At 44.3% G+C, this 26492-nt stretch overlaps 1 protein-coding gene across 6 annotated transcripts in view; it reads right to left on the reverse strand.

Moving 5' to 3' along the window:
- Positions 1-26492, reverse strand: part of FBXO38 (F-box protein 38) — a 52736-nt gene that overhangs the window by 7360 nt on the left and 18884 nt on the right. For 3 of the 6 annotated variants that reach the window (XM_053300398.1, XM_053300392.1, XM_053300397.1), the window contains exons 11-18: positions 15706-15848; positions 13489-13714; positions 12670-12789; positions 10788-10967; positions 6590-7294; positions 3218-3318; positions 2578-2680; positions 1763-1929 (exon numbers count right to left, since the gene is read on the reverse strand). In XM_053300398.1, the coding sequence (XP_053156373.1) occupies positions 1763-1929; positions 2578-2680; positions 3218-3318; positions 6590-7294; positions 10788-10967; positions 12670-12789; positions 13489-13714; positions 15706-15848 (1745 nt within the window). The remainder of the gene's footprint in view (positions 1-1762; positions 1930-2577; positions 2681-3217; positions 3319-6589; positions 7295-10787; positions 10968-12669; positions 12790-13488; positions 13715-15705; positions 15849-26492) is intronic. The other 3 variants (XM_053300393.1, XM_053300396.1, XM_053300394.1) reach the window with 3 other exon arrangements.

The raw sequence follows: 26492 nt of genomic DNA on the forward strand, positions 1-26492 counted from the left end.
AAAGAACAAAGTACTTCCACATAAGCTAAAGACCATATACAACCATCACTCCTACTTTGCTGATGAGGAGGGCCACACTTTGAATATCTTTGAAGGAAACAGTGAAGGGCAAAATGGCATGAACACGCTAGAGAATTTCAGAGCCATGAAGAAGATTAAGAGATTCTGCACAAAGTTTTCCAATAAAGCAATGACACTTCTGAAAAGCACAGTAAAATTTAAGGACTAATGGGGGGATGGGACTTAAGTTTACAGCAATATTTGAGCACAAGATACATTCTCTTTCCTGTTAATTTTTTTGTTTTTTTATACAGAGTACAATACTACTTCCTCTTTGGGGAATTAAATACCATACATGCCACATGTTTTACATCCCACCCACCCAGTATACCGCCCCCTGGTGGCAGCTCACAAATTATTGTGCTGTTATACAATATAATATATCTAGAGACTCTAGTTAATTCCAGCTCATTGCAGACCTTTCTGCTATAATTGATCTTATAACTGATCTTCATAAGTTAGCTTACAAAATAGAACCACCACAAAAGCATTATACATCTTTAAAACCTTAGTTAATTTGATTTTTTATCCAATTAACTAAGGTTTTAAAGATGTATAATGGTTTTATGGTTATTCTGTTCTGTATGCTAACTTAGAATAATCATTACCATCCTCATCTGCAGAAGCAGTTTGATAAGATCAGAGTTACTCAATTTAGCTTTTCATGTGTTTTCTGAGCAAGTGAACTTCTGTTGTATCCACAGGTGCTGTACAGGTGTTGTTCAGAGAAATGAGTAGGGATGTGCACGAAAGGCTTGTGCAGCTAGCCCTAGAACAATTCAAGAGATGTTCTACAAACACTGTTAATGCTATTGAGTTTAAAACAAAGTTTTTAACCTTCAGCAGGTGTTGGTTTCTTTAAGAAGCAGGTAAGCAGGACTTTACCTGCTCCTTCGCCACCCCACCGCTTTTCCAGGCACAGCACTCGCTGTTCAAAAGGCTGGGAGCATTGCTGCAACCACACACAACCTTTTCAACAGCTAGCGCCGCACCCAAAAAAGCTGTGGGGCAGCAGAGGAGCAGGTAAGGTCCTGCTTACCTGCTTTTTAAAGGAACCGATCCCCCACCCCACCGAACCGGTTCAAATGCTAGTGCCCGAACCGGTTTGGTGCTTCCCTAAGGAGACGCTGAACTGGTTCAGGCACATCCTTAGAAACAAGCATCACAAAGAACTGAAACAGCATTAATGCCATTAAGGGCACAACATGACAAATATCAGTATCATTATTATCAGTATTATACTGCATTGTATGACAACTGCAGAGAGTATTACTCTTCAGCCATGAATTTCACTGGGTGATAGGCCAATCACTCTCAGTCTAACCCTTACAATAAGCCTTACACTCTAACCCTTACAATATCCTGCAAGGATAAAAATGCAGATGTGTCAGGGTGGGCTGTGGGAACATGCACTGCCCTGAGTCCACTGGAAGAATAAACAGCAAACAAATATTCCAATGCTCTTGTTAAGTACATCATACTTAAACCTAAACACAACCAGTATATAGCATATTTCAAGACTGGTCAGAACAGCATCAAAATGACTGAAGCTAGCAACAATGGGGTCTGGCTTCAGAAGTCAGCCTTAACCTCATATTTGCAACTTTCTGCCATTTGGGTTTTGTATTTTAAAGAATGGCAGAAAGAGAAGTGAACAAACACAAGCAGCTTCATTCTGGTTACACGAATGCCATCTGAGTACCTGCTGCATTGGACGAAGGTAGATTATCCTGTTTCTCTCTGGTGGCATCCGCAGTATCTGATCCAGAACCTGATCCATATTTAATTTCTTACACTGAGCATAGTCAAATCGATTGACAATTGGTGCATTCTCTACTTTTAGGTGCTTTAGGACACGACATCTTGTGGCTACAAGTTTACAGAAAAACAAATGTCAGCAATATATACAAGACAATGCATGTGCACATTTATAATCAGATTTAGCCATACAGGTATCCAAAAATTGACCTATCCCATTACAAACACATTACATACAGCTAAGATTGTGCTGTCAGATTCCCAATCTGCATCAGCATTTAGGAAAGATTTCAACAATAATATCTGTTGAGCTTATTTTCATTTCCTTGCTTTGGTAAAAACAAAAATTAGGAAATAGCACAGTGTTCTCATGATTTCCCTAATTGAATTGGTTCATACCCTAACCCAGAAAGACCAGAGACAGAAAGTGCTTTTAGCCCATGAAGTGGCTAAAGGGAACATGGCTAGTTTAACAGGCAGCAATAGAATCATCTTTTGGGAGCAAAAGAAACACAGTAGTTTCAACTGCTCTCACATTATCTGCTTCTGTCTCAGTGATAGATCCATCTGGTCATGGAGGTCAAGTATGGAACTTTTTCAGAACTCATTAGTGCAGCTTTTATTTTCCACTACAAGTGTTCTTCACAGAATTAACCAAGAAGAAACCCTATGATGCAGCTAGTTTGGAAGAGGGATGGTCAAGTCTGGCCAAAGACAATTTTAAAACGGTGTCATGCTCTGACAATCAAGCACACATACCATGAATGAACATCATTTTTGGGCAGTCTTTCAGCACCAGATCTGTTATACCACAGTTTGTCAAGGTGATTCCAACAAGGTTTTTTGATTTCAGTGTCAGAACCTATGGAATTGATTTTTAAAATTAAAAGTCATTACATGAAGCACATGCACACACACACAAATGAACTAAAAGAAACCCAACTCTAAAACCTGGGCAGCAAAAGTCCTGTGACAGAGTGGGAGCAGAATTATTAACCAATACTGAAAAGGATGGGGAAATATTTGACAACATAGAGCTCTACAAATCTGCAGGCAGGACTGGTTAAACGGGGATTATCAGACATTTCATTCTCTTTTACTTCTTCCTCCTAGTCTCTTGATATTTGCAAGTCTTATCAGAAAGGAAGACACTGACTGCATATTTTGCTTGCAATCAGAGCTATTTTATCCAAAGAGCTTAGCAGTAAAATATGCAGAGAAGAAAAAAAAACAGAAAATAATTTGCTTCATATCCTTGTAAGTCAGAATATGATTTCTTTTCAGGTTGACAATGTTCTTGACCTTAAACCAAAACAGTTTGAAGTACTGAAAAGCACGCTTCCATTTAGACTCTCAGTGAAGTGATACAGGATGCAATTTGGAGCTAAAAAGGCTTTACCTGGACATGGTCATCCTCAATCACAGGGTCACTAGTGCTTGTGGACTTATCAGCTGTCCGTTTTCGCTTCACTGCATGCCTGGGCTTTGGTTTGGTCACTTCTGGGGGGCCAAAAGGAAATAAAAAGATTGAAATCTGTTTCCAATTTGAGCACAACTGTAGCAACATGACAAGAGCAAATCCTGAATGGTTTCTTAGAAAGTACTGTAGAGAATAAAACCCTCCGGAAGTATAATTCTAGAATGGTGGGGAAAGATCATTGGGGCTTGCAACTGGATGTTGGGAATAAGACAGCACCAAAGAGACAAGTGGTTTCACTCTTAACATTCCACTAGTTCAGGGGAAGGCATCATCCCCAGCCACAATAATTTGTGGCTGGGGATGATGGGAGTTGTAGTTCAACAACAAATGGAGCCAAGGTTGCCTATCTCTACACTAGTGGGTCCTATAATAAAAACTTAGGAATGACAATTCCAAGATCACCATTTTAAGTATATTTACTAAAAAGTGATGTATTGAGTCACATCCATCCAATTACACATTAAACACCAAGCGATATGGGGGGGAAATGCACTGCACAAGTGCTTAACAATAATACTCTCAACCCTGATATTTTCAGGTCTGAGCGTGCCTAACACAAAAGAGACAAGTACAAAACCTAGTCTGAAAAACTTAGGCTGGTGTAATAGACCACCAACACAAAATACTGGGCAGAGTATCATGTAATACCACATTAGTTTAGTCTGCTGGGGACAACATGAAGAGCAAGTGCCATATAACATTTTACAGATATGAGGAGACTCCTATGATGCGGAGTACTTGTGCACTGCATAGTCCAGTCACATGTCACAGACCCTGATACAAAATGGATAGCGGGGTGTTCTTATCAAGCAATCTTCTAGAAATCTGTGACCTATTCACCAAACAGATCTGCATCTGTTCCAGTCACAGAAACCAGTCTAGGATGTAAACTTATTGATAACTGAAGGAAAGGCAATCTCCTTTTGTTCAGTTATCCCCTGCTAACTGAAGAAGAGGGGCACCTTTTTAAAGTGGTGATTCTCTTTATTGAGCAGAGGGAGAGCAGCTGGTCCTATCCATCCCCAGCACAGTACCTCCAGTGACTGTTGCTGGTGTCTATCTTACATTTCTTTTTAGAGTGTGAGCCCTTTAGGGACAGGGAGCCATTTTATTTATTTATATCTATGTAGACTGCTTTGGGAACTATTGTTGAATATAAATATTTGTCATATTCATATTCCTTGTCAGTAGCACTTTTTACCTTAAAATATGGAATTATAAAAGAAGAGTGATAAAACAGAAATTCCAATACGTTGTGAGCAACACCTCCCATCGAAGGATTTTAAGGTTCCTTCCCACATTGCATTCCTATGACAAGAACACCCTACAAACATGAGTAAGTTCTGCCTTGCAAGGCCAGAGTTACACATATCAGGTATAGAGCCTAGCAAAGCTGAAGCATCTTTTGATATTTTGTAAATGGCTGGATAGTACCATCTGAAAATGGGAAGTTCAGTATCAAGGCCTGTGTATCCTTTTTGTTCAGAGTCACATCTAATTCATCTTTTCCCTGAGCCCACACACCTGCAGGGAAGTGACATTTACAAGAGCTCTGCTCTCTGAAGCAGACAACGGAACAGGATATGCAGTACAAATATCACCTCACTGTCTGAATGCAGCAGTGAAGCAAAGAGGATCTGAAGATGGCAATGCCTGAAAAAAAGAAGTTGCTGTCCTTCGAGCAATTACAAGGAAAAACTCATTTTTTTTAAAAAAAGGTCAAAACTACTCTGAATTCCTAAGGGCATTAAAACTACAATGCAACCTATATTTAGGGAGTAAGGAGGCACACAAACATGGCACTTGGGTACTAAGTTTGATGAACCTTTAGAGGTTATCTCAAACAAGAAAATGTGCTGTGAGACAAGGCTGACAATGTGTGTGTGAGTGTTCTTTGTCTGCTCACCATAATGAGAACTCAGCATTGTCAGACTTCCCAAGCAGCCTGTGCTAAAAGTTCTATGAATGTCATATTAGGATGGCCAGAGGAGGTAAGTAAAGAGCCATACTGCTGTTACTCATGTTAGACGTGAATATTCTAAAGTATTACTCTTAACACACTGCAGTCACCTCTCCTGGCCAGTAGAGGCATGATGAGCCATATTAATAGGTCTCTTGGTCAGTTAAGAGTTAGTTAGAACTGTTCAGTTGTCATTGAAGGCTAGTGCCTTTTTGGGAATGTTGTTCTATGTCTCTCTCAGTATGTGCTGTTTTAGTTTCATAATACATCTTTATTTGTTTTTGAACTCAACCTACTGTCTCCAGATAATCTCTTGGGCTAAACTTGCTTGCTGTGTGAGGACTTTAACATTTCTCCTCACACCCCTCAATGACTATATACTACACACTGTTGTAAAGAGTTACATGTGGGAAACTAAAAAAATTTGTGTTTGGTTTTAAAGCAGAACTACACAGAGAAATGCAGCTTCTTTTCTTCCCTTTACTAGAATTAGCTTTTAGCACTTAGCAATAGCAATAGCACTTACATTTATATACCGCTCTATAGCCGAAGCTCTCTAAGCGGTTTACAATGATTTAGCATATTGCCCCCAACATTCTGGGTACTCATTTTACCGACCTCGGAAGGATAGAAGGCTGAGTCAACCTTGAGCCCCTGGTCAGGATCGAACTTGTAACCTTCTGGTTACAGGGCGGCAGTTTTACCACTGCGCCGCCAGGGGCTCATTTTACAAGAAGACGACTGTTTTAAGATGCTATTAAGCATGGGGGTGGGGGGGAGACTGATGGAACTGCAATTTTACACTGGCAATGATTTGTTGCAGTGGCAGCTATGGCAATTTATAACTGCAAATTAATCCCACATATTGAGAATGACAGTAGTAACTAACTTACAGTAATTAATGCTGTGCATTTACTTAATAATTAAATAAATGCAGCACGCGCACATAGCATGAATTCCAGGTTTTTCATGAAAAGGCTAGTTAAGGAATAGCACAGTTTTATCCTGATTTGTTTTAATAAACCACAGTTCCCTGAAGCAACTGGAAAATGTGATTAGTTCAAAACTAGCAGCTTTTGATTTCCTCCTCTGGCATAAAGAGAAGGAAGGGCAGAGTCTGAGGAGGAAAGGCTAATTCATGAACTGAGCCACTGTCCCATATGCATACACAAATCAGGCTAACAATGAAGAGAGGCATTTCTGCTCTGACAATATATGCCTTTTGTGTCATGCACTGCTACAGAGCAAGAGTGTCATTACTTTAATATATCTGTCCCTTCCCCTAACACAAGTGTTAATGCAAAATGAGGAGTATGTAGATACAGCCATACCTGATTGAGACACCAGAGGCACATGAGTCAGTCTGCTTCTGGCTCTTGTTAGGGGCCGGCGGGGGTAATCTTCATTATATTCCATTTCCAGTCTCCCTTGCTGTGATCTCCCTTGCTGTTCCTCATCAGCAGTCCCACAGTCTGCCTCATTAGTCCTTTCATTGCTGGTCTCCCCAGGAGAACTACAGTTTGGTAATGTTCTCAGTGAGAATTCTGCCCCTCCCACTCTAGGCCCGTTCATACCACAAGCTCCACTGGTAGAAGGGCATTCACCATCCAAAACTCCACTAGTCCTCCTTTGCTGGCTCTGGGGCACATAGCACGAACACCTGGAGCATAAGGAGTTCTCTTCATTGTCCGCCTCACTGGAGCCTTCATTCTTGCAGAGACACTTCCCAGAGTCCTCTGCAGCTGCAGAAGGGACATCACTAGGGCTATTGGCTGTCCTTTCACCATCAGAGTTTTGAGAAGCAGTAGTGCCCGAGGTTCCTGGAGGTCCTGTGCCGCTGCCGCCACAATCCGGATAACCATCTTTGTTTTTATTCCTGTCAGTTGTTACATCACTGGCAGCTTTCATGTCTGCCTTAATCTGCTCACTGGTGACTTGACAGCCCTTTTCACAGCTGCTCTCCTCAGAAAGAAACAGCTTCACCCGGCTAGCATTGCATCTCTTCCGCAGTGGAGCTTTGCCTTTACCACTCACTGCTACAAACATCATTGGACAAAAGGAAAGAGTACTGTGAGGTGATGGTAAAAGCATACAACCGTTACAGCTATCAACATATATATATAATTACCTTGTAGGATACCTAAGAGAGCTTATCACTGCATCATGTTCCAGATAGAAAGTCCAGGATAAGACATCAGGCCACCCTGAAGTTACATCACCGGCTAAAGACTCATGTCCTGAACGTGTCTGCTAAACTAAGGTAGGAACCAGGACTTTGAAATTTATAGTTCAAAGCAAAGTTCTTCAAGGAGAAACATCTGGGGATTTTCAAGGGAAGCCAAACAAATTTCTGCAAGTCAAGGGATATTTTTCAGGGGGTGGGGGAGGGTTCTGCACATAAATAAGTAGTATTGCGCATAGTCAAACAGCTTAGAAGGCTCAAATTAATTAGAGGTACCTGACATTTTCTTACTGTAGCTACCTGGTTAGCAGTAACATCCTGCATAATAATATAAACTGCCTGCATAATAATATAAACCCTGCATTTATTTAAGGGAGAAATGCAATTATCTAGGCACTTCTTGTAACAGGTGGTATATTCTGGTAGGCCCATCTGCCTCTTATGCACTCACCTATAGGTATATATACACCTTTCAGACATTTATCTGGCCACCAGATATGAACCCAAAATGCTTACAGAAATGCACCTCCCCCCAATTTGAAAATACAGATACAGAGGGGTATTTTTAATGGGGCTTGCCCCCATTTTAGGTTGTATACCACAGTGGAACACCATAATCATAATGGAAACTGGAGAAAAGTTTTAAGTCCAAAAATTCAGGAAAGAGTAATAGATAATAAAAACACAGGAAGTGGTTTTCTCCTGATTAACAACATTGGTCCATCTAGTTCAGTATTATCTGCACTGACTGATAGCAGCTTCTCCAAAGTTTAAAGGTAGGAGTCTTTACCAGCCCTACCTGGAGATGGCAAGGATTGAACCTGGGACCTTCTGCATGCAAAGCAGATGCTCTGCGAATGAGTTACATCCTCAACATATGTGGTAAGAAATGAGAGGAGCTAAGAAATTTTAGAAGAGAATACTAATAAAAACCTAGACAAACGAGACGCCAAAACCAAACAGAAATAGAGAGAAAACAATGATATAGCTTAAGTATCTGGTAATCACAGAAATTTCCAAAAGATTCATGATCAAACTTGCAAGGTGACATACCAGATTCATCAGAAATAATAATAAACCTAATGTATTAATTATTGGTCAACATCTTAACACTGCACTTCTACAATGAACAAGCACAACATTGGGACAGCTGTCAGCTATCAACTGTGAGTTGGCAATGTAAAGGTCAATTCCGAAAAGAAAAGATAAAAGGCATCTGGGGCCGATCTGGGAAGATCACCTGTGTACTTGTATGCAGAAGGTTCCAAATTCCCTCCCTGGCATCTCCAAGATAGGGCTGAGAGAGACTCCTGCCTGCAACCTTAGAGAAGTCACTGCCTGTCTATGTAGACAATAATGAGCTAGATGGACCAATGGTCTGACTCAGCTTCCTCAGACTAAAAAAAAGTCATACAACCATATCTGCAGACTTGAAACATGGCATCATTGTTTCAAATCACCACAGAGAATTGATACGAGTGATGTGGACTGAAAAAATTTTGACTATCAAGTTTTCCCATTGCAACCGTTCTACTAAATTTTCTGCAAAAAACCCCAACCAAAACATTTCTAATATTTACTGCAAGAGAAAGAAAAACAAAACTAACGCTGTGTGATTTTCAGAGCGCTGAAAATTAAACCCGAGGTACATTGCAGTGCGCCTCATTTCTTTTCTTGAGCTGTGCAGGTTTGAATAAAAAATGGTGTTTAGGGAATACTTTTTTGTTTGTGGTTTATTTTGATAATGCCAAACCTGAAGAAAAAGAGTTTTGATTGGGATCACCATAGTGAATCCATTGAAGGAAAGTAGTTGCCAAATATCATGGAAAGATGTTTGAATTAAAGAATGAAAAGAGATTTGGCAATATTATGCCAAAATCATCCAGATTACATTTAACGCACTTTGTATGTGTATTTCCCCCCGTAATCAAATATTTCAGCTACTATGCTACTTGGGGGGGAAAGTTGAGATATTTACGCAACATATAAATATAGTATACTTTCGGTCTTTAAAAAACACAAACCTAAATAGCCAAACATGTCAAATGAGATTATATTATATTTAGGGCATCAGGCAAGTCTATACAGTAAACATTTTTTGTGGCGGGGGGGATCAATGCAAGTTTTATGAAAATGAGATAATACATGGGAATTTTTTTCTAGATAACCCACATCACTGAGTGCTGTAAAAAGCCAATTTGGGTTGCATCATATTGGATAGTACATGTGAAGCATTAGAAAAGGTAGCTGGAGAGTACAACCACCAGAATTCTGAAAGGAAGAATCATAGACCTATCAGATCACTCAAAAAGGAAATTTTGAGATGTCTGTTTTTACAAATCAGCAAAACTTGTGGCAGTATTCACCCAAAGTCATTACGGAATTCAGATTAAAACTGAAATGGGCAGCATCCAGACTAGTATGCCCAACAGGTGTCCCCAACCCAGCAAGTGAACAGACTACATACCTGGGGTTAATAATGTGGTGGACAAGGGGCGTGTGCATGCGTGCACACACAATAGACAAATGTGGGGGAGGGGGCAGGCAGCTGTGACAGGGAAAAAGGAGTGGAATGAGCTGCACTTGTAGCTCATTCCTAGCCCCCTGCCATTGATCAAGCCACGAACAATTATTGGATTGATGAGTTCCAACTACCCTCTGCATCATTAGTACAATGTGAGAATGGGCAGGACTGGGATCAGCCTGCTAACAGGGCCTGAGCACAGCCCTATCTGCAGTCTCCTTAACCCCTAATACTAGTCTGGATGCTGCCCCCAAAAACCAGAGAACTCAAAATCAACCTGCTCTCTATTGCCATGCTTACTAGTCATATTTGCCTTCTATCTGGTAGGAGGGAAACATATATGTTAAATCATTAACTGCAACAGACAATTCCACTGGTGGGATTAAAATTAACAAACGTATGCCTGCATGTGCGCGCGCGCACGCACACACACACACACACACACACACACACACAAAATCTGCATTTGAATACTCTGGGAACACTCAACAGTTATGGGGGGAAAATTGTGAAGTTCCACTGTAGAATCTAATTAGTCCATTACATATGTTGCAATGGAGTCAATGCTGCACAACAGTGGTTTTTGGGGCAGTAGCCACATCACCACTGTAATACAAGCAGGCATCCTGAGAGAATGATAAAGAAAAACTTAAGGGATCTGAAGAAATATGGGAAAAGAACAGACTTGAGGAAAATCTATCTATGGTTGAACCACAGCTGTTATTAACTACATTCCATAGAAAGCACTTATCTATGCTTTGAAGCACATAATGCATGAATATGACTTTTTTCACTGCACGCATGAAGAAGCAAAAATTCTCACTGGAGGGCTCCCGGATTTCCACTGAATCTCTGACTCTCTCCTCTCCATCTGAACAACTCTGTGCAATGCTGTTTGTAATACCGGATCTTGAGGCAGCCACGTTCTCATCTTCATCCTCACTGTCTGAGTCATGGACAGTTATAGGTGCAAGCTTCACATTAGGCTGAAGACCACTGGGCCCTAACCAAGACAAGAAGGTGCCACCCACAGATTAGTAGAGTTGCCAGAGATAGTGGCCTGCGCCCAAATTAAGAGTTGCATGTAAAAACCTTTCACCGTGCACAAATAGGAGAGCTGATTTCTGGTGAAATTCCCTTCCCTTTGCAGCTACCTGTGCCTGCTGAAAAATATGCTCTACAACCCCAAAATTGACCCTCCCCTCCGGGCACACATGGAAGTGTTCTTCACATGCATTTTTTAGTCTGGATATAGGCTACTGCAGCTTTGATTTTCCTTGGCTAGACTCCTTGTTCCTTGGAATTCTAAGTAAGTGTCCAGACCAGCTGGGATTTGCATCATCTGTTGTCATATCTATCAGGGGAGCTTCTGCAGTTCACACCACAAGACTGACTTTGATCACCTTCAAGGTCCATTCAAAATACCAACACCACACAATATAGAGGAATAGGGAGAAACAAAACATGGTGTATATACTCTATTGGATTTTGATCTGGAGTGACAGATGCTATATTGCCACTTTCCCCTCTCATCAGCTTCATTTTTCCTAATCATCAATGTTGAAACATCAATGTGCCAAATCACATTAAAGAGCAGGGTCTGCTACTTTATATATTCACTGCCCCCTCACACATGTTGTCTTCTAACCACAATTTCTACCATATAAATGCATTTTGCACTTGCAGCCAGTGTATTTGAACAAAAAAGAACCACATATAAATAAAATTAAAGCCACAAAGTATTTCACAGCAGCAGGGATCACCATTATAATTAGAAGGGTGGGTGGAAGGCTATTACAAGGGCTAACAACATTCCTGTTTGGTACATATAGCATGCCCTACCCAGGAAGTCTGTTAGGAGACATGCCATGCATTTCCCACAGAGTGTCTCATCGGGCCCACAAAGACATCTGTAATTTTGCTTCAACAATATTGTGACTAACTTAATGTACTGCCAAAAAGGGGGGGGGGGAGTTTGAGAAGAACCACCAAAAGACAGCTGGTACAATAAACTAACACCAATTCAGCTACAGCTTTCATGAGTGCCCAAAGGTGAAAACTTCATTGTGAGATGGATGCATTGGCCATGAGACCATATGTATATTCAAAGCAAACCAAGGCAGGGCAATCTTATTTCATAAATAAGCTATTCACAAAATGTTTATATGAACATTACATCATAAATAAAGCAAAGAGCTCCAGTCAACAACAATGGCTAGAGGAAGCTTTTGCAACTAGGGTAGAGCTAGCATAGCACAGCAGCCAAGTCTGAGTTTGGCAATCTGTAGAGAAAATTTTAAATCATCTATGAACTCACTAAATGGCCTTAGGGCAAACCACTAAGCCTGCACATCTACAATACTGGGGTAATTACATTGGCCTACCTGATAACAGTACTGTAAAAATTACTGTGATAATGCATGTGGAACTCTTTGAACACTTGAAATGAGCAAAACAGTATCTATGTTATTAATTTAAACCATGATGAGGTGGTGGTTAAAACCCATCAGCAGTTAACAATAGCTAACCAATAGATATGGTTACGTGTAGAGAAACCTTATGGTGTGGGAAGCTGGTTTTTACTATGATATCGCAACACTGTTCTGTAACTGATCTATCTGATTGTAATAAACTGATTGTAAAAAACACACCATTCACAGTGAACCAATGGACCTGCAAGGGAGTAATCCTGACAAAAAAATTACCTGCTTGTTCCTCATCAACCTCCATGGGAAGAAGTGCCCGATTAGTTGCAGAAGCTTCACTTTGGCTTTCTGCCACAGCCACTCCATCTTCCTGTGCCACCTCCTCCATATCATTCAATGCTGCAAAGGGAGAAAGGAATGACCCAGATTAGAAGAATGGAACAACTACTCTCCATAAACAAGCAGAAACAATTCACAAGCAATTGCACAGCAAATGTAGGAAGGCTGCAAATGGCTCCAGCTAGGAGAAGAGCATTCATCTTTGTCCATGAAAAACAAAACTAAAGAGCTCTTGGGTAATCTGGAAGGCACTTTGATCTATTTCTATATTCTAGCTTTTGATTTTGATAAGCCTCTGCCCTACATGAAATCATCTAACCTACTTCACAGGGTGGTTGTGAGGAGAAACTTAAGTATGTAGTACACCATTGTGGGCTCCTTGGAGGAAGAGCGGGATATAAAATGTAAATAATAAGTAATAAATAATCTACAGAGGATTATCAAACAGAAAATGTTTGAGGGAAGGAAAGGAAGAAAAAGGAAAGTATTCACTTTGAAGCAGTAGAACATTTACAGGGGCTACTATGCCAATGGCAATATCAAGTCCTCCTGGGATTGTTAAAGAGATCGCTCCCCCGGCCCCCACACCCACACACCAGAACTTGTTTTATAATCTTCTTGTGGCAAAAATGTATGGTCCGAAACTAGAAAATATTACTACAATAGGACAAGCCGTATACAACTGGGAGAGATCACTCTATCTCCCTAAGAGTTATGGTCTCGTGTTAATTGTTCTTTGTAAGTAAAATTGCTACTTGCATTTACCCTCTGCTGCAATCTGCTGCTCTTCGGCTCGTTCCTCCTGCCGCAACTCATTCTCCTCATTCTGGTCATTTGGCTGCTGGTGGTTGTTATGGTGTATATTGGCATTATTGTTCTGGTGATTATTATTATTGTCATTTTCATTGTTGGAGTTCTGATTGCTGACCAAAGCAGAGGAAACACCAATTCCTGTGCCTGCACTCAGACCTACACGAGCACATCCCTGAAATACATGAAGAGACCATGAGTGGCAACCCACAAGAGGCTCCAAAACAAAACAGTTTCATCACAACATATGGCTCCTTGAACAATGAGATGAGAGGTGGGTTACTGTTGTAATTACATGTCTGATATCTGAACTCTGCATAAGCAGCTTCTAACTCTGCATGGCCATTTCAAAGCTTCTGATCTGAGAAAATGAAGCATTTCGATGAGTCAAACACTTGCGTTCTTAACAATGAAGTGTACAAGCCAGACAATCAAGATGCCTTTAGTTATGCAAACAAGGCACCTCCACTGCCTATTGCTCAATATTTAACTGCTGCTTTTAATCTCCTCTTTTAATTGTTATAAGATTGGGCTTTGTATTTCATGATATTACAATTTAACTATGTTGGTTTTGTTTTTATAAACTGCCTTGAAAATACTGCCGAAGGCAGTAAAGACAGAATCATATAGCCAAGATTGGGAATGTGTTATCAGTCAGCACATAGTTAGGATACAGAAGAACATAATTTTGTGAAATTCATTGTATAAACATATTATATGCAGGCAAATTAAACACCCACAAAATGATGGGACAGTATATGAAAAGCTGATTTGCAGCCAGCTGAGCAAAATGCTAGAAGAGCATCAGTCAACACTTTCCTTCCTAGCTGGCTTTCTTTACCTTGGCTTCTGTCTTTCCCTCTCTCTGTCCCTGGGGAGCCTCACCTATGTTCCTGTTTCACCAAATCCTAGTGTGTCATTCAGTTGTGTGTCCAGACAGTAGCTGTACTGGCTGTTGCTCGCCTCTTTTAAGAACACGCTCACTCTTGACCCTTTATTTCCCAGACTGTTAAGGAAGGCTTTAACCTTCTCCCTAATGAGGGGTGTGCTGGTTGCTGGGCATGCAAATTGGTGTGAGATGAGGGTTGAGTTCAGAGTAGTGGCTCTGAACTACTAAGGCAGAAATGTCTCCCTGAAGCAGAAGACAGGAGCACTAAGCTCCAGCAGTTCTTATGGAGGGAAGGGCATTTGTGGGGCTCTTTTCTGGATGAAAGGCTGTGGATTTCCTAAACACACTGGGTAGGATCTTGAGAGTTTCACATGCACAAGCCATCCCCGCAACCAGCTCTTCATTCCCCTGAGCAACTGTTATCAGCAGCCCCCTGAGCAACTGTTATCAGCCATAGAGCTTGTTAAAGTGCACATGGCTAAAAGGGAAGGGAAATCCCTGGAAACCAAGCCAAGGCACCTTTCTGCAGCCAACTGCACTGCATCCACACCAGTGCTGATGCTGAAAATCTCTCAGTTCTCAGGAAGAATTGCTTGGGTATTTCAGTAAAGAAGGGGTAGATAAAATATTTCTGTTTGCTCTAGTGCACAAGCGATTCTCAGAATGCTACCCACTATTTTCTAACCCTCCCTCCCAGACAGTGAATCTCCCACCTGCGCTGTCAAGCAGTTCAGGAAGGCAAAGCAGACTCACTCACAGAAATGAAGGAGATTAGTTCAGAAGATATACAGAGAAATATGTAAACTAGACTTGGCCTTCTGGTTTCCAATAAGCTTTCAGCATTGTTCACACTTGGTGCAGCCCCACGTTAATAAAGGATGAGATTGCCTGGCATCATGGATCTCTTCTTAAAATTGAAATCAAACCAAGTGAAGGGGAAAGGAAGAAAACAAAATATAAACAACAAAAATTCTGATAAAATGAGATCACTGCAATGAAGCACCATCTTTTTCAGACAGAATATCCTTATAATCAGCACTTACCTGACAGGGCTATTTTAATTTGTAGAACTGAACTATTTTACTTCTCTACATTACTGTGTTCCCTAGCCAGTCACTGAAGTATTTAATTAACTTGAACGTTTAAAGCCAGTCAGCTGCAATACTATTTAGTTAATTAAAAGTGTTTAAAAGTGAGCACCAAATAGGTCTAATGTATTTCATATTTTCTAAGGATGTTTTAACACAGAGAAGTTTTTTGTTGTTGTTTTTAATTACCTTGGGAGGTTCCCGGAACATCTGGTCCAGAGAGATAAACTCCAGGCTTGGCAGTAACTCAATAAACTGACTAAAAGAGTCTAGTTTTATTGCATGACATCGCACTAAGGTGAGATCAAACAGCCGAGTCCATCTTGAATGATCTATGGAAAAAGACAAAATTGGCTCATTGCAGGACTTCTTACCTAATATATCTTCCATTAGCACCTTCTGGATTTGAAACAGTATGTTTCAAGAGCTCTTTGAAGCACTCTTTCAAATTTGCCTTTCTTCACCCCTTCAACCTGCTGGCATTCTAAAAAGCTGTATTTCCTGGTTATTCTGATGTATCTATTTTCTGTTGGGGACCTCCAACTACTTAGAATAGTAAATGCAAGTCATAAAGAGGGCTACTGAATCCTTTCTCCTAATGCAGTGCTCTTCACTACAAGGCCCAAGAGCCAGTGGCCCCCTCAATCCCAAGTGCAGGCCCTAATTGTTTATTCAGCATATGTGAAGCTCTGGCCAAAGCTCAATACTTTGCACAGTTTCCCTGATATCAGATGGAGATGACCATTCCCACTGTTCAGTGTTGTGCTTTGCCCAGTGCCTGGGGGGTGGGATAGCCTCCTTTAAGGGAAGCTGAGCCCTCGAGGCCCTACAGCATTTTGGAAGACGTGCATGGTGCTAGTGTAGCCTTTCCCAGCACTTTCCCTAAGAGCTCTTAAGAGAAGGCTCAATCTTCCATCATGGAACTTCCCAACATGGAGAAATGCACAGTACTGTGCAGAGGTCAGCACAATGGCTCTCACATTGAAGGTCAGTTTTGGGGTTTGTTTGTTTTGGGGGGGGGGTTGCCAAAGCGGCCCCTGCTTGAGAAATAGTGATGATCACTGCCCTAACGTTATAGTCACAAAAATGCCCCCATTGGTATTTGCTAAGTGCGTAATATGTAGTTTGGCTGTAGAACTCAAAAGAACGTAGTTCTCCAAAAATGTATTCTCTCAACTCTAGTAGAGAAAAACATAGCTAAATTCCAAATCAATAATATTGAAAATATTAAAATCTGGAGACTAAATTATATTTAGGTCAGTTATAAAGGTTCTCTCCCCATATTAATTTATTCTAGAAAGGAGCTTTGGTTACTTACTGTGAAGGCTTCCACTTGCTGTTGGATTTGAGGATATCTCATGTGGGTTATCCTTCCCACATGGTCCAGAGGCAAAACTATGCAAAATTGCTAGCAACACTTGAAAAGCCTGGGGAGGATAATCCTGTCCAGTTCTGAATAGCCAAGTCCAAAGATAGAGGAGCCAAGTAACATAAGAAAGGAAGTACATAAAGATTAATGTACACCTGAGTGCACAAAAAACCAAAAAAAAAACCCAATAAGTAAATCCCTGCACTAGACCCAGGTAGCCCAAGCGGGTGGGTCAAGATGTCCTCAAAACCAGCAGAAAGAAAATGCCTTCACAGTAAGTAACCAATGCTCCTTTCTCTTCTGCTAGATGAGGGCATCTCATGTGGGACTTGCCACTGCTGACTATCCATGGTAGAAGTGCCCTGGTATACTGCGGAGGGAGTACCTGTTGTAGCACTCTTCTGCTCTTACCGTATCTCATGAATGTAGATGGAGAAGACCATGTTACTTCTTTACATATTTTGGAAGGTGGAGCATTAGTAGAGAAAGCTGCCATAGCTGTGCAAAAACACGTAATGGAACGAAGCTTTAAAGACTCGTATGCTAACATGATACAGGCCTTAATCCATCTGGCTATGGTGGACAGATGTTTTTTGTCCCATGGACACTGGTGAGTAGGGAGACAAAGAGAGCATTTCAAGAGTGGAAGGAAGCTGTTTGAGATAAACCTTCAAGCAATGACAGACGTCCAACTTGTGCCAGGCACATTCCAAGGGATGAGATTGTTTTGGACAGAAAGATGGAAGAACAATGTCTTGTGAATGATGGAACACTAACGGAACCTTTGGCATGAATGAAAAGTCTGGAATCAGCCATACCAAGTTGGGAGGAAAAAATGCAGATGCTTGTTTACAGACAGAGCTTGTAACTCTGAAACATTTCTTGCTGAGGTTATTGCCACTAGGAAGGCAAGCCTGAATGACAATAAATGAAGTGGTATCGAATACATAGGTTCGAACAGTGGAGCTTGTAAAGCCTGAAGAACTGTGTGCAGATTCTAAGATGAAAAATGGGTAGAATCCTAGGTGGAGAGAGAGGCTGTCCTCCACACTTGCAGAAAGGACCATAGACAAAATAAAAAGCCCTTTTACTCCTTTCATCCCATCAGGCCCCAATTCAGACCAAGGGAAAAGGACAATTGGTCACAGTGCCCCACTGGAACAGAAATCAATTGCGACAGATTGTCAGTTCCCCTTGGCCTGAATTGAGGCCTGAAGGGATGAAAGGAGTAAAAAAGCCTCTTCCCCAAATAACTGAGAACTCTCAAAAGGCACTGGGGATAGATTAGAGTGAGAAGTGGCATCCACCTGCTAATGTTTTAGCCATACACTGAGTCGGGCCACAACTGTGGATGCTGTGGACCGAGCTGCAAAATGGACAGGATCCATGGTGGCATCAGCCATAAAGGCTTGAGCCTTTTGGATCTTTAAGAGGGTTTGTTTTAAACAAACAGGATCCTCAGGTGGGTTCTGAATCAAATCTTCTACCCAGAGAAGAGATGCTCGGGCAATGATTGAGGCTGCTGTTGATGATTGGATAGACAGAGATGAAGCCTCATGTGCTCTCATGAGTGAAACTGCAATCATTTTATCTGATGAATTTCTAAGGGATCTGTCTCCATCTTTGGGGACCACTGCCCCAGATAGGAAAGCCACCACTGGCTCGTCAGTGGGAGGAACCTTGAGAAGGTTTAAGGCCTCCTGAGGCCTTATAAAGTTTGTTAGCCATTGTATTAACCTTTCTGGTAGACGCTGGGTTAGCCCACCCTGTTTAACTGTGTCACTGAAGAATTCGGAAAAAGGGAAATTATTACCTCTATTCCTTTTTTAAAAAAAATTAAAAGAACAAGTGCTCTCTTAGAATTGGATGAAATATCTTGGGAGAGCTGTAATCCCAGAGTTCGCGATGTGCATAGAACCACGAGGGGATGGTTTGAAGGCTGGGCGGGGAGGGGGGCATCTTTAAGGGCGGGGGCAGGTGCACTTACCCCTCCCTCTGCTTTCCCCCCGCTGGCGTTCAGTTTTTGTAAAGTCTTTCAGGGCGGCAGCATACCTCCCTGCCACCCCATCTCCTCTTTGGCTGGAAGTACCTGGTGCGCTTTACAAAAACCAAGCGCCCGTGGGGGGAAAGCAAAGGGAGGGGTAAGTGCACCTTCCCCTGCCCTTAAATACCAACCCACCCATGCCCGCTTATGAACCACCCCCGCCCACTTCCGTGCACATCCTAAACTCAGATTACAGCTCTCCCAACATATTTCATCCAATTCTAAGAGAGCACTTGTTCTCCTAAAAAATAGAAAAAACAGGTTGCTTACCTGTAACAGATGATCTGGTAGTAGTCCTGGACAGTCATAATAGTGGGTTCTGCGCCTGCGCAGACCAGCTTCGGTTAGAATTCTATAGCTCCTCGAGACGCCTGCAACCGCCTACTGCACGTCACTAGCACCATCTAGCGGCGGTTGGTCGTCCTCATATTCAGTTTCTTGATGGCCGACGGCTCAAGGCATTCTCAAGTCCATTCCCTTACTCTCTCTCTCTCTCTCCCCCTCTTTTTATGTTGCTGTTGCAGCGGGGACGGATGGGCGGGTCTTATGACTGTCCAGGACCGCTACCAGATCATCTGTTACAGGTAAGCAACCTGTTTATCTGGATAGTGGTCCTGGACATTCATAATAGTGGGTGAATTACAAGCAACCTTGTTGGAGGAGGGCGCAACAAGCTATTGCAGCACCCTCTTTAGGACTGCCCGTCCAAAGTCTGCCTCTGCTGCATTACGGAAGTCCACAGCATAGTGGCTGATAAAGGTCTGGTGGGATGCCCAGGTGGCTGCAGCGCAGATATCGCTGAGACGTATGCCCGCCAGATGCGCCGCTGAAGCCGCATAAGCCCTCATCGAATGAGTGCGGAGCATGGATGGCGGGGTCATCCCCTGCAAGTTGTATGCCAGTTTAATCATCTCCACAATCCAGTGAGAGAGTTTCTTCCTGCTAGGAGACAAGCCTGTCCATTTACCCTTTTCGCAAACAAACAGGCTGGTAGTACGCCTAATCCTCGTAGCTCGGAGGTAGTACAGAAGGGCCCTTCGCACATCTAGAAAATGCATGGTCTGTTCCAGAGACGTCGCAGGATCCCTGAAGAAGGTCGGTAGCACAATGTTAGCGTTTAGGTGAAAATCTGAGACAATCTTTGTCCTGAACTCCGGATCCAGGTGCATAACAACCCGATCCGGATAGAACACAGTATAGGGCACGTCAATCCGCCGAGCCCGGCGTTCACTGACCTGTTTCGCAGTGGTGACGGCTACCAGAAAGAGGGTCTTCAACATCGTCAGCTTCAGAGAGGCCTTTGCCAATTGTTCAAAGGGAGCCTCCGTGAGAGTAGCCAGCACCAGTGACAAGCTCCAGTTCTCCGCTGGTGGCCTCACTAGTGGGTAGAGATTGTTGATACCTTTCAAAAACGCCTTGCACTTTGGATGGGAGAATAAAGTCGTCCCATCCCAGCCTGCATGTCTTGCTGACAGAGCAGACATATGCACCTTAATGGAGACGTTTGCAAGGCCAGCACTCTTTAATGAGGTAAGATAGAGAAGTACATCCTTGAGAGTAGCGTGCCTAGGTCTGAACCCCCTAGAGGCCGCATGAACACAGAATCTACGCCACTTAGCATTGTAACTACGTCTAGTTGACAGTTTCCTAGTATTCAACAGAATCTTTTTCAGTAACCTATCCTCCATGCAGTTAGGTTCAGAATGGAAAGATCCGGGTGACAGACCTGCCCATGGTTTTGAGTCAGTAAGTCTGGCCACCATGGAAGCCTCCTGTAGTTCCCCCCGCAGAGTCTGAGTAGACGCGTGTACCAAGGTTGCCTTGGCCACCACGGAGCGATCAGGATTGCCCGGGTGTCCTCCTGAAGTAAATTGGCCACAACCTTGGGCAATAGGGGTATTGGTGGAAATGTGTAAAACAGTTCCCCCGTACAACGGAACTGAAAAGTGTCGCCTCGCGACAAATGGCCGGTTCCCATGCGAGAGCAATAACTGTCACATTTCTTGTTCTCTTCTGTTGCAAAAAGATCTACTTGGGCTGGACCCCAAGACTGGAAAAGTTGATGTAAGATCTTTGCGTTCAACTCCCACTCGTGGTGGGGGAGAACAACACTTGTCTGCAGTTCTCTGCTGAGCGAGTCCGCCAGGCAATTGTGGGTCCCCTTGATATGTATCGCGACGATATGGATCGACTGGGGGATACACCAGTCCCAGATCTGCAAGCTGAGGTTGCAGAGCGACCTTGACACCGTCCCACCCTGCTTGTTTATGTAAGCAATGGCGGTTGTGTTGTCCATTTGAAGCAGGACTACCTGACCCGCTATGTGGGGCTGGAAGGCCTGCAGTGCTTTGAAGGCTCCCAGAAGCTCCAGATAATTGATGTGACTGCGGGTCTGCGGAAGAGCCCAGAGACCTTGTGCCGTGTAATGATCCAGGTGGGCACCCCACCCTGTCATCGAGGCATCCGTCGTCACTGTCACGGTGGGCTCTGGTAGCTTGAAAGGCACTCCACGAAGCAAGTTCCCCGTCTCGCCCCACCAGAGCAGGGACCTCAGAACCTGAGAAGGGAGCAACACCAGCTTGCTCTGCGGTTCAGCCCTTGGGAGTTAAGCCCTCAGGAACCACTGCTCCAACACCCTCATCCGTAGGCGCGCATACGGGACTGTCGCTGTGCAGGAAGCCATCAGACCCAGGAGCACCTGAACCTGACGAGTCCTTTGCAAGGGTGTTCCCTGAAAGGTGAGCAACAGAGCCTGTATCCGCTGGATGCGGTCTTCCGGCAGAAAGGCCATCTGTGCCAACATGTCCAGTCATGCCCCAATGTATTGGAGGCCGGTGGACGGGGTTAGGAAGGACTTGTTGTAATTGGCCTGGATGCCAAGGTCTTCCGGCAGGGACGTCACCAACGTCACATGAGCTTGGAGTTCCATCTTCGACTTCGAAGTCAAGAGCCAGTCATCGAGATATGGATAAATCGACAGACCCAGCGTTCTTAGATGGGCAATTACAACTGCAACCACCTTTGTGAAAACTCTTGGGGTGGTCGCCAACCCGAAAGGCAGAACATTGTATTGGTACAGGCATGTCCCCAACGTAAATCGCAGGTATTTGCGATGGGTCTGCCTGATGCCCACGTGAAAATACGCATCTTTCAGATCTAACGTTGCGATCCACTGTTCTCCATGTAGAAGAGAAAGGATGGCCTGCAACGTTGTCATACGAAATTTGCGAACTTCGACGTACAGATTCAGATGTCTCAGGTCCATTATGGGACATATGCCTCCATCCCTTTTCGGGATTTGGAAGTACCGGGAGTAAAATCCCGACTGTCCCTGCACCCACTGCACCAGAGAGATTGCCATCTTTTGCAGCAATTGATGCACTTCTTCCTGTAGCACCAGAGTTACGGGGGTGTACTTTATACCCGAGAAGGGTGGGAGTTCTTTGAACTCGATCGCATATCCCTCGTTCACAATGCGGAGAACCCAGCGATCCGATGTTATGTGGTGCCATGCTGGCAGGTAGCTGGCCAGTTTGATGGTATTCTGAAGTGGAGATATTGGGCCTTGAGATTTTGTTGTGCGCTACATTGTTGAATGTCCTCTCCACGGAGCAACTGTTGGATCTGTTGCTGCCATGTGCTAGTGGGCTGGTGCCCAGATCAAAGCTGCTGTTTAGGTTGCTGTGCAGCCTTATTACGTCATTGTTGGTTTGGCTTGTTTCTATTATAGAAAGGCCATTTGTTGTACCTCTGATATTGGCGCTTGTAGTCCCTGCAGTCTGACTGCTGGTAGAACTATTTGCGCTGGTATTGATGGTACGGTTGATACTTTGGGTTGGTTGCTTTCTGAGTCAAAAACAAACGAGCAGTCAGTCTGGACTTCTTCCACTGCTCCATCATTTCATCTGTCTTGTCAGAAAACAGGCCTTTCCCGTCAAATGGGAGGGTCTCAATATGATCCTTCATGTCCTGATGTAGGCTGGTCGCCCTCAGCCAAGCATGTCTCCGCAAAATAATGGATGATGTCAACATGCGCGATTCAGATTCGGCAAGATACTTTGCGTTTGCCAACTGTTGCCTAGTAGTAGACGTTGTCTTGGCAAAGGTGGTTTCAAACAGTTTTAGGAAATCTGCAGGATCCAGAGTGTTGCACTGTTCAAACAAGGTTTCCCACAACGAATGGGTATACTTGGCTTGGCAGGCAATATAGTTCACTATCTTGATGGAGAGACATGCGGTGGAATAGGTGCGGCGACCTAATCCGTCCAGCTTCCTTCCTTCCTTGTCCGCAGGAGTAGTATGCCTCCTACCCCCTTTTGCAGTGGTCACACAGTCCACCACCAGTGAGTTCGGCGTAGGGTGGCGAACAAGGTACTCGTTACTTTTCTCCTGGACCCGGTAAAGAGCCTCCAGATGCTTAGAGGTTGGGGCTGAGGTCTGTAGGACCTCCCACTCTGACTTTGCTGCCCGTGAGATGTCTAGCAGTATCGGGATGAAGACTGGATGTAAACCTGTGGCAGCTTTCATCATATTATAGACTGGGTCGTCCAACTCCAGTGTGTTCTGTTTCAAATCAAGACCCAAGACCTTAGCCATCTCAGCCACCTGTTGGTGGTAGCCCTTCATCTCCTCATTGGGTGATGCAGAGGGAACCACAGCCACATTAAGTCCTGGATCTGGCAGTTCTGGTTCGTCTGGATCCCCAGGGTCCGGTTCCGTGGTGTCGGACTCATAGGAGTCAGTCCCATCGTCTCCGAGATGGGAATGGGTGAATGTTGTCTAGGAGAATGCTGTACAGGGATGGGCTACTGCCACCTAGGCAAGTGGTGCGCAGGTGTATAACATGTGGGCGAGTCCCCAAGAACTGTGGACACTAGTGGTCTTAGTCTAGGCTGCCTAGTTAGTGTTGCTGAAGTCTGAGTGGCCACTGGTTGAGCTGGTGGCGGCGGTCGCAACGGTGCTCCTGGGAAGTCCGCTTGGAGTGACACTGAGCGGTGTTCTGGATAGCACAAAGAGATCTGGATCGCAGAGTCAGTCTGATGTACCTGACGTGTTGGAAACAGTGACGTTTGAGCGGCAGAGTCAGAGCAGATAAAGTGTGGAGCCCTTTGCTCGCGTTCATGAAGCCACTGAGTAAACAAGGAGTATTGCGCCCTTGGGATGGCGCAGGCATCATTCCAGTCTGTATGTGCCATCATAGGCGTGCCAGTAGCAGAGAAAGAAGGAGTCTTGGGAATAGGACCTTCAAAGACATTGAAGCCTGTAAAGGGTCCTGTGGAGCGCGTGCTCTCCTCTGACTCCAGCAAGCGTGTCAACCTGCGGGCAGATGCCCCACGTTGGAGAGGTGGTGTTTCCTGGTCGAAAGACACAACCTCCTCCATAGGCTCCACATCGGCAGTCTCCGCATCAAGCATGGTGTCCAAGACGACCGACACCTGTGTTGGGTCTTCGATAAGGTCGGCCGTCGTCGATGTTGACGGCTTAGTGTGCGTTGAGGCAGGAGCAGAGTATTCTGTCTGAGTCGATGCCGTCTCGGCTCTCAATGCCAACTGGCCGCCATCTTTCGACATCGAGATGCTCTCTCTATCCCTTTCAGGTGCAGAATGCCGTAGGGACAACGGTGTCGAAGGCGATTGTCGAGGAGTCGACGCCGGGGACAGAGAGAGAGCTCGATGCCATGGCATCGGAACCGTCTGCAACCCCGATGGCGATGGGGTGCAGGTCGAAGCAAGCCTCCGTTCCTTGTGTCTATCTTTGCGCTTTTTCTTCTTCGGGCTGCTACCCGATATCGTGGCAGCGCCTCTCTTAGCGGTTGCAGAAGGATCCGTAGGCTTCTTAAAAGCAACAGCCAGTTTTGCCGATGTCGATGCTGTGGCGCTCGGCGTCGATGCCCTCGATGTCGAGGGACGGCCGATTGAGGCTGTTTTCGGCTTTGCCGGATACTGGACTGCGAATGAGCAGCAGAACCCGGTTTCAATGCCGCGTCTTTCCGAGCCATCAGAGCCTCCTCCATAAGGAATACTTTCAATCGCGCTTCACGATTTTTGAGCGTTTGCTTATCAAATGTTAGGCAAAGGGGGCACTTCGAAGCATCATGAGCCTCGCCCAGACAAAAAAGGCAGAGGTCATGGCCTTCCATAGACGAGAGTTTTCCCCGGCACTCAGAACACCGTTTAAAAGTTGTTTTCTCCTTACCCTGCGGGGCACACATTGCAAAGGTGTCTGTTGGAGTTTGGCAAAGAATAGTCAGGCGTTCCTGGGTCAGAGAGGAGGGTAGCCGAGACTGAGAACACGCCGTGAGGGAAAACAAAAGTAGAGTGGTCAAACAGTCCGCGTCTTTACGAGTTTTTCCTTTGCATTCACGGTTCACCAAGTTGAAAACAATATCCGGAAGAGTAGTCAATTCAGTCCTTAGCTGTAGCCAGGGATTTGTAGGTTATTTAAAGTTTAGTTTTATTAACTGAGGAGCAAGCGTTTCCGAAGTCTGATCCCAACGGCGGTCAGAAAGAAACTGAATATGAGGATGCCCAACCGCTGCTAGATGGTGCTAGTCACGTGCAGTAGGCGGTTGCGGGCGTCTCGAGGAGCTATAGAATTCTAACCGAAGCTGGTCTGCGCAGGCGCAGAACCCACTATTATGAATGTCCAGGACCACTATCCAGATCAGAGATAATAATTTCCCTTTCCCCGAATTTTTCAGTGACACAATTAAACAGGCCAAAGAGGGGATGGGGCAGCAGGGAGGTACGCTGCTGCCCTGAAGGACTTTAAGGGTGGGGGGAAGCAGAGGGAGGGCTAAGTGCACCCTTCCCTGCCCTTAAAGTCTGACACCCCTCCCCAACTTCAAACCTACCAGCAGTGTTGAAACCTGTTCGTTGGCCCATAAAAGGGCCTCCGAAAAGGTTTGTGCACATCCCTAACCAGAGTGTGAAAGGCCTTATTCATCAATGGGGCAAAATCATCAGAGATAAATAACCTATGAGAATTAGAAAAAGAATCAAAGAAGCACTCCCCACCTCTTCGCTATAATCCTGATCTAGGTCCCGGAGGATCTCCTGGGATTATGGGTTGGGGGTTAATAGGTGTGGGGTTGGATCCCTCTTCCACTGGGTCCAGATCCCGGAAGCCAGGGACATGTAGGTGCTTATTCTGGCTGCGTGGATCTGGGGAGTCATAATCTGAGACCTCAGAAGAGTGGAGGGGGCTGGGGGGGGGATTATTCTTGTCCCTATTTCTTCCAGACCTAGCTGATCTTTTCCTTTTCTAGGGCTTGGGCTATCAGAGAAAGATGAGGAGGAAAGAGAGGCAGATACCCTTCTTTCTTTTGTGTTTTCCCCTTTTTATCTGCTGAAGCAATTCGGTGAGCATGTCTTTAAACCAAGCCTGCCACGCAGGTGGTACAGAGGATTGGAAGTCTGAAGGCATGGGAGGAGCGGGGTATTCAATTAAATCTACCAGGATTGTGGGGTGGGGGGCAGTACTCGATCCTGGTCTCACAGGCCCTGGATTGTCCTCCAATGTAATTGAGTGCGATGAATTGCCTGCCGAATGATCCCTCTGACC

Source organism: Hemicordylus capensis, chromosome 2 (genome assembly GCF_027244095.1).
Source record: "Hemicordylus capensis ecotype Gifberg chromosome 2, rHemCap1.1.pri, whole genome shotgun sequence".
Classification (NCBI taxonomy): Eukaryota; Metazoa; Chordata; class Lepidosauria; order Squamata; family Cordylidae; genus Hemicordylus; species Hemicordylus capensis.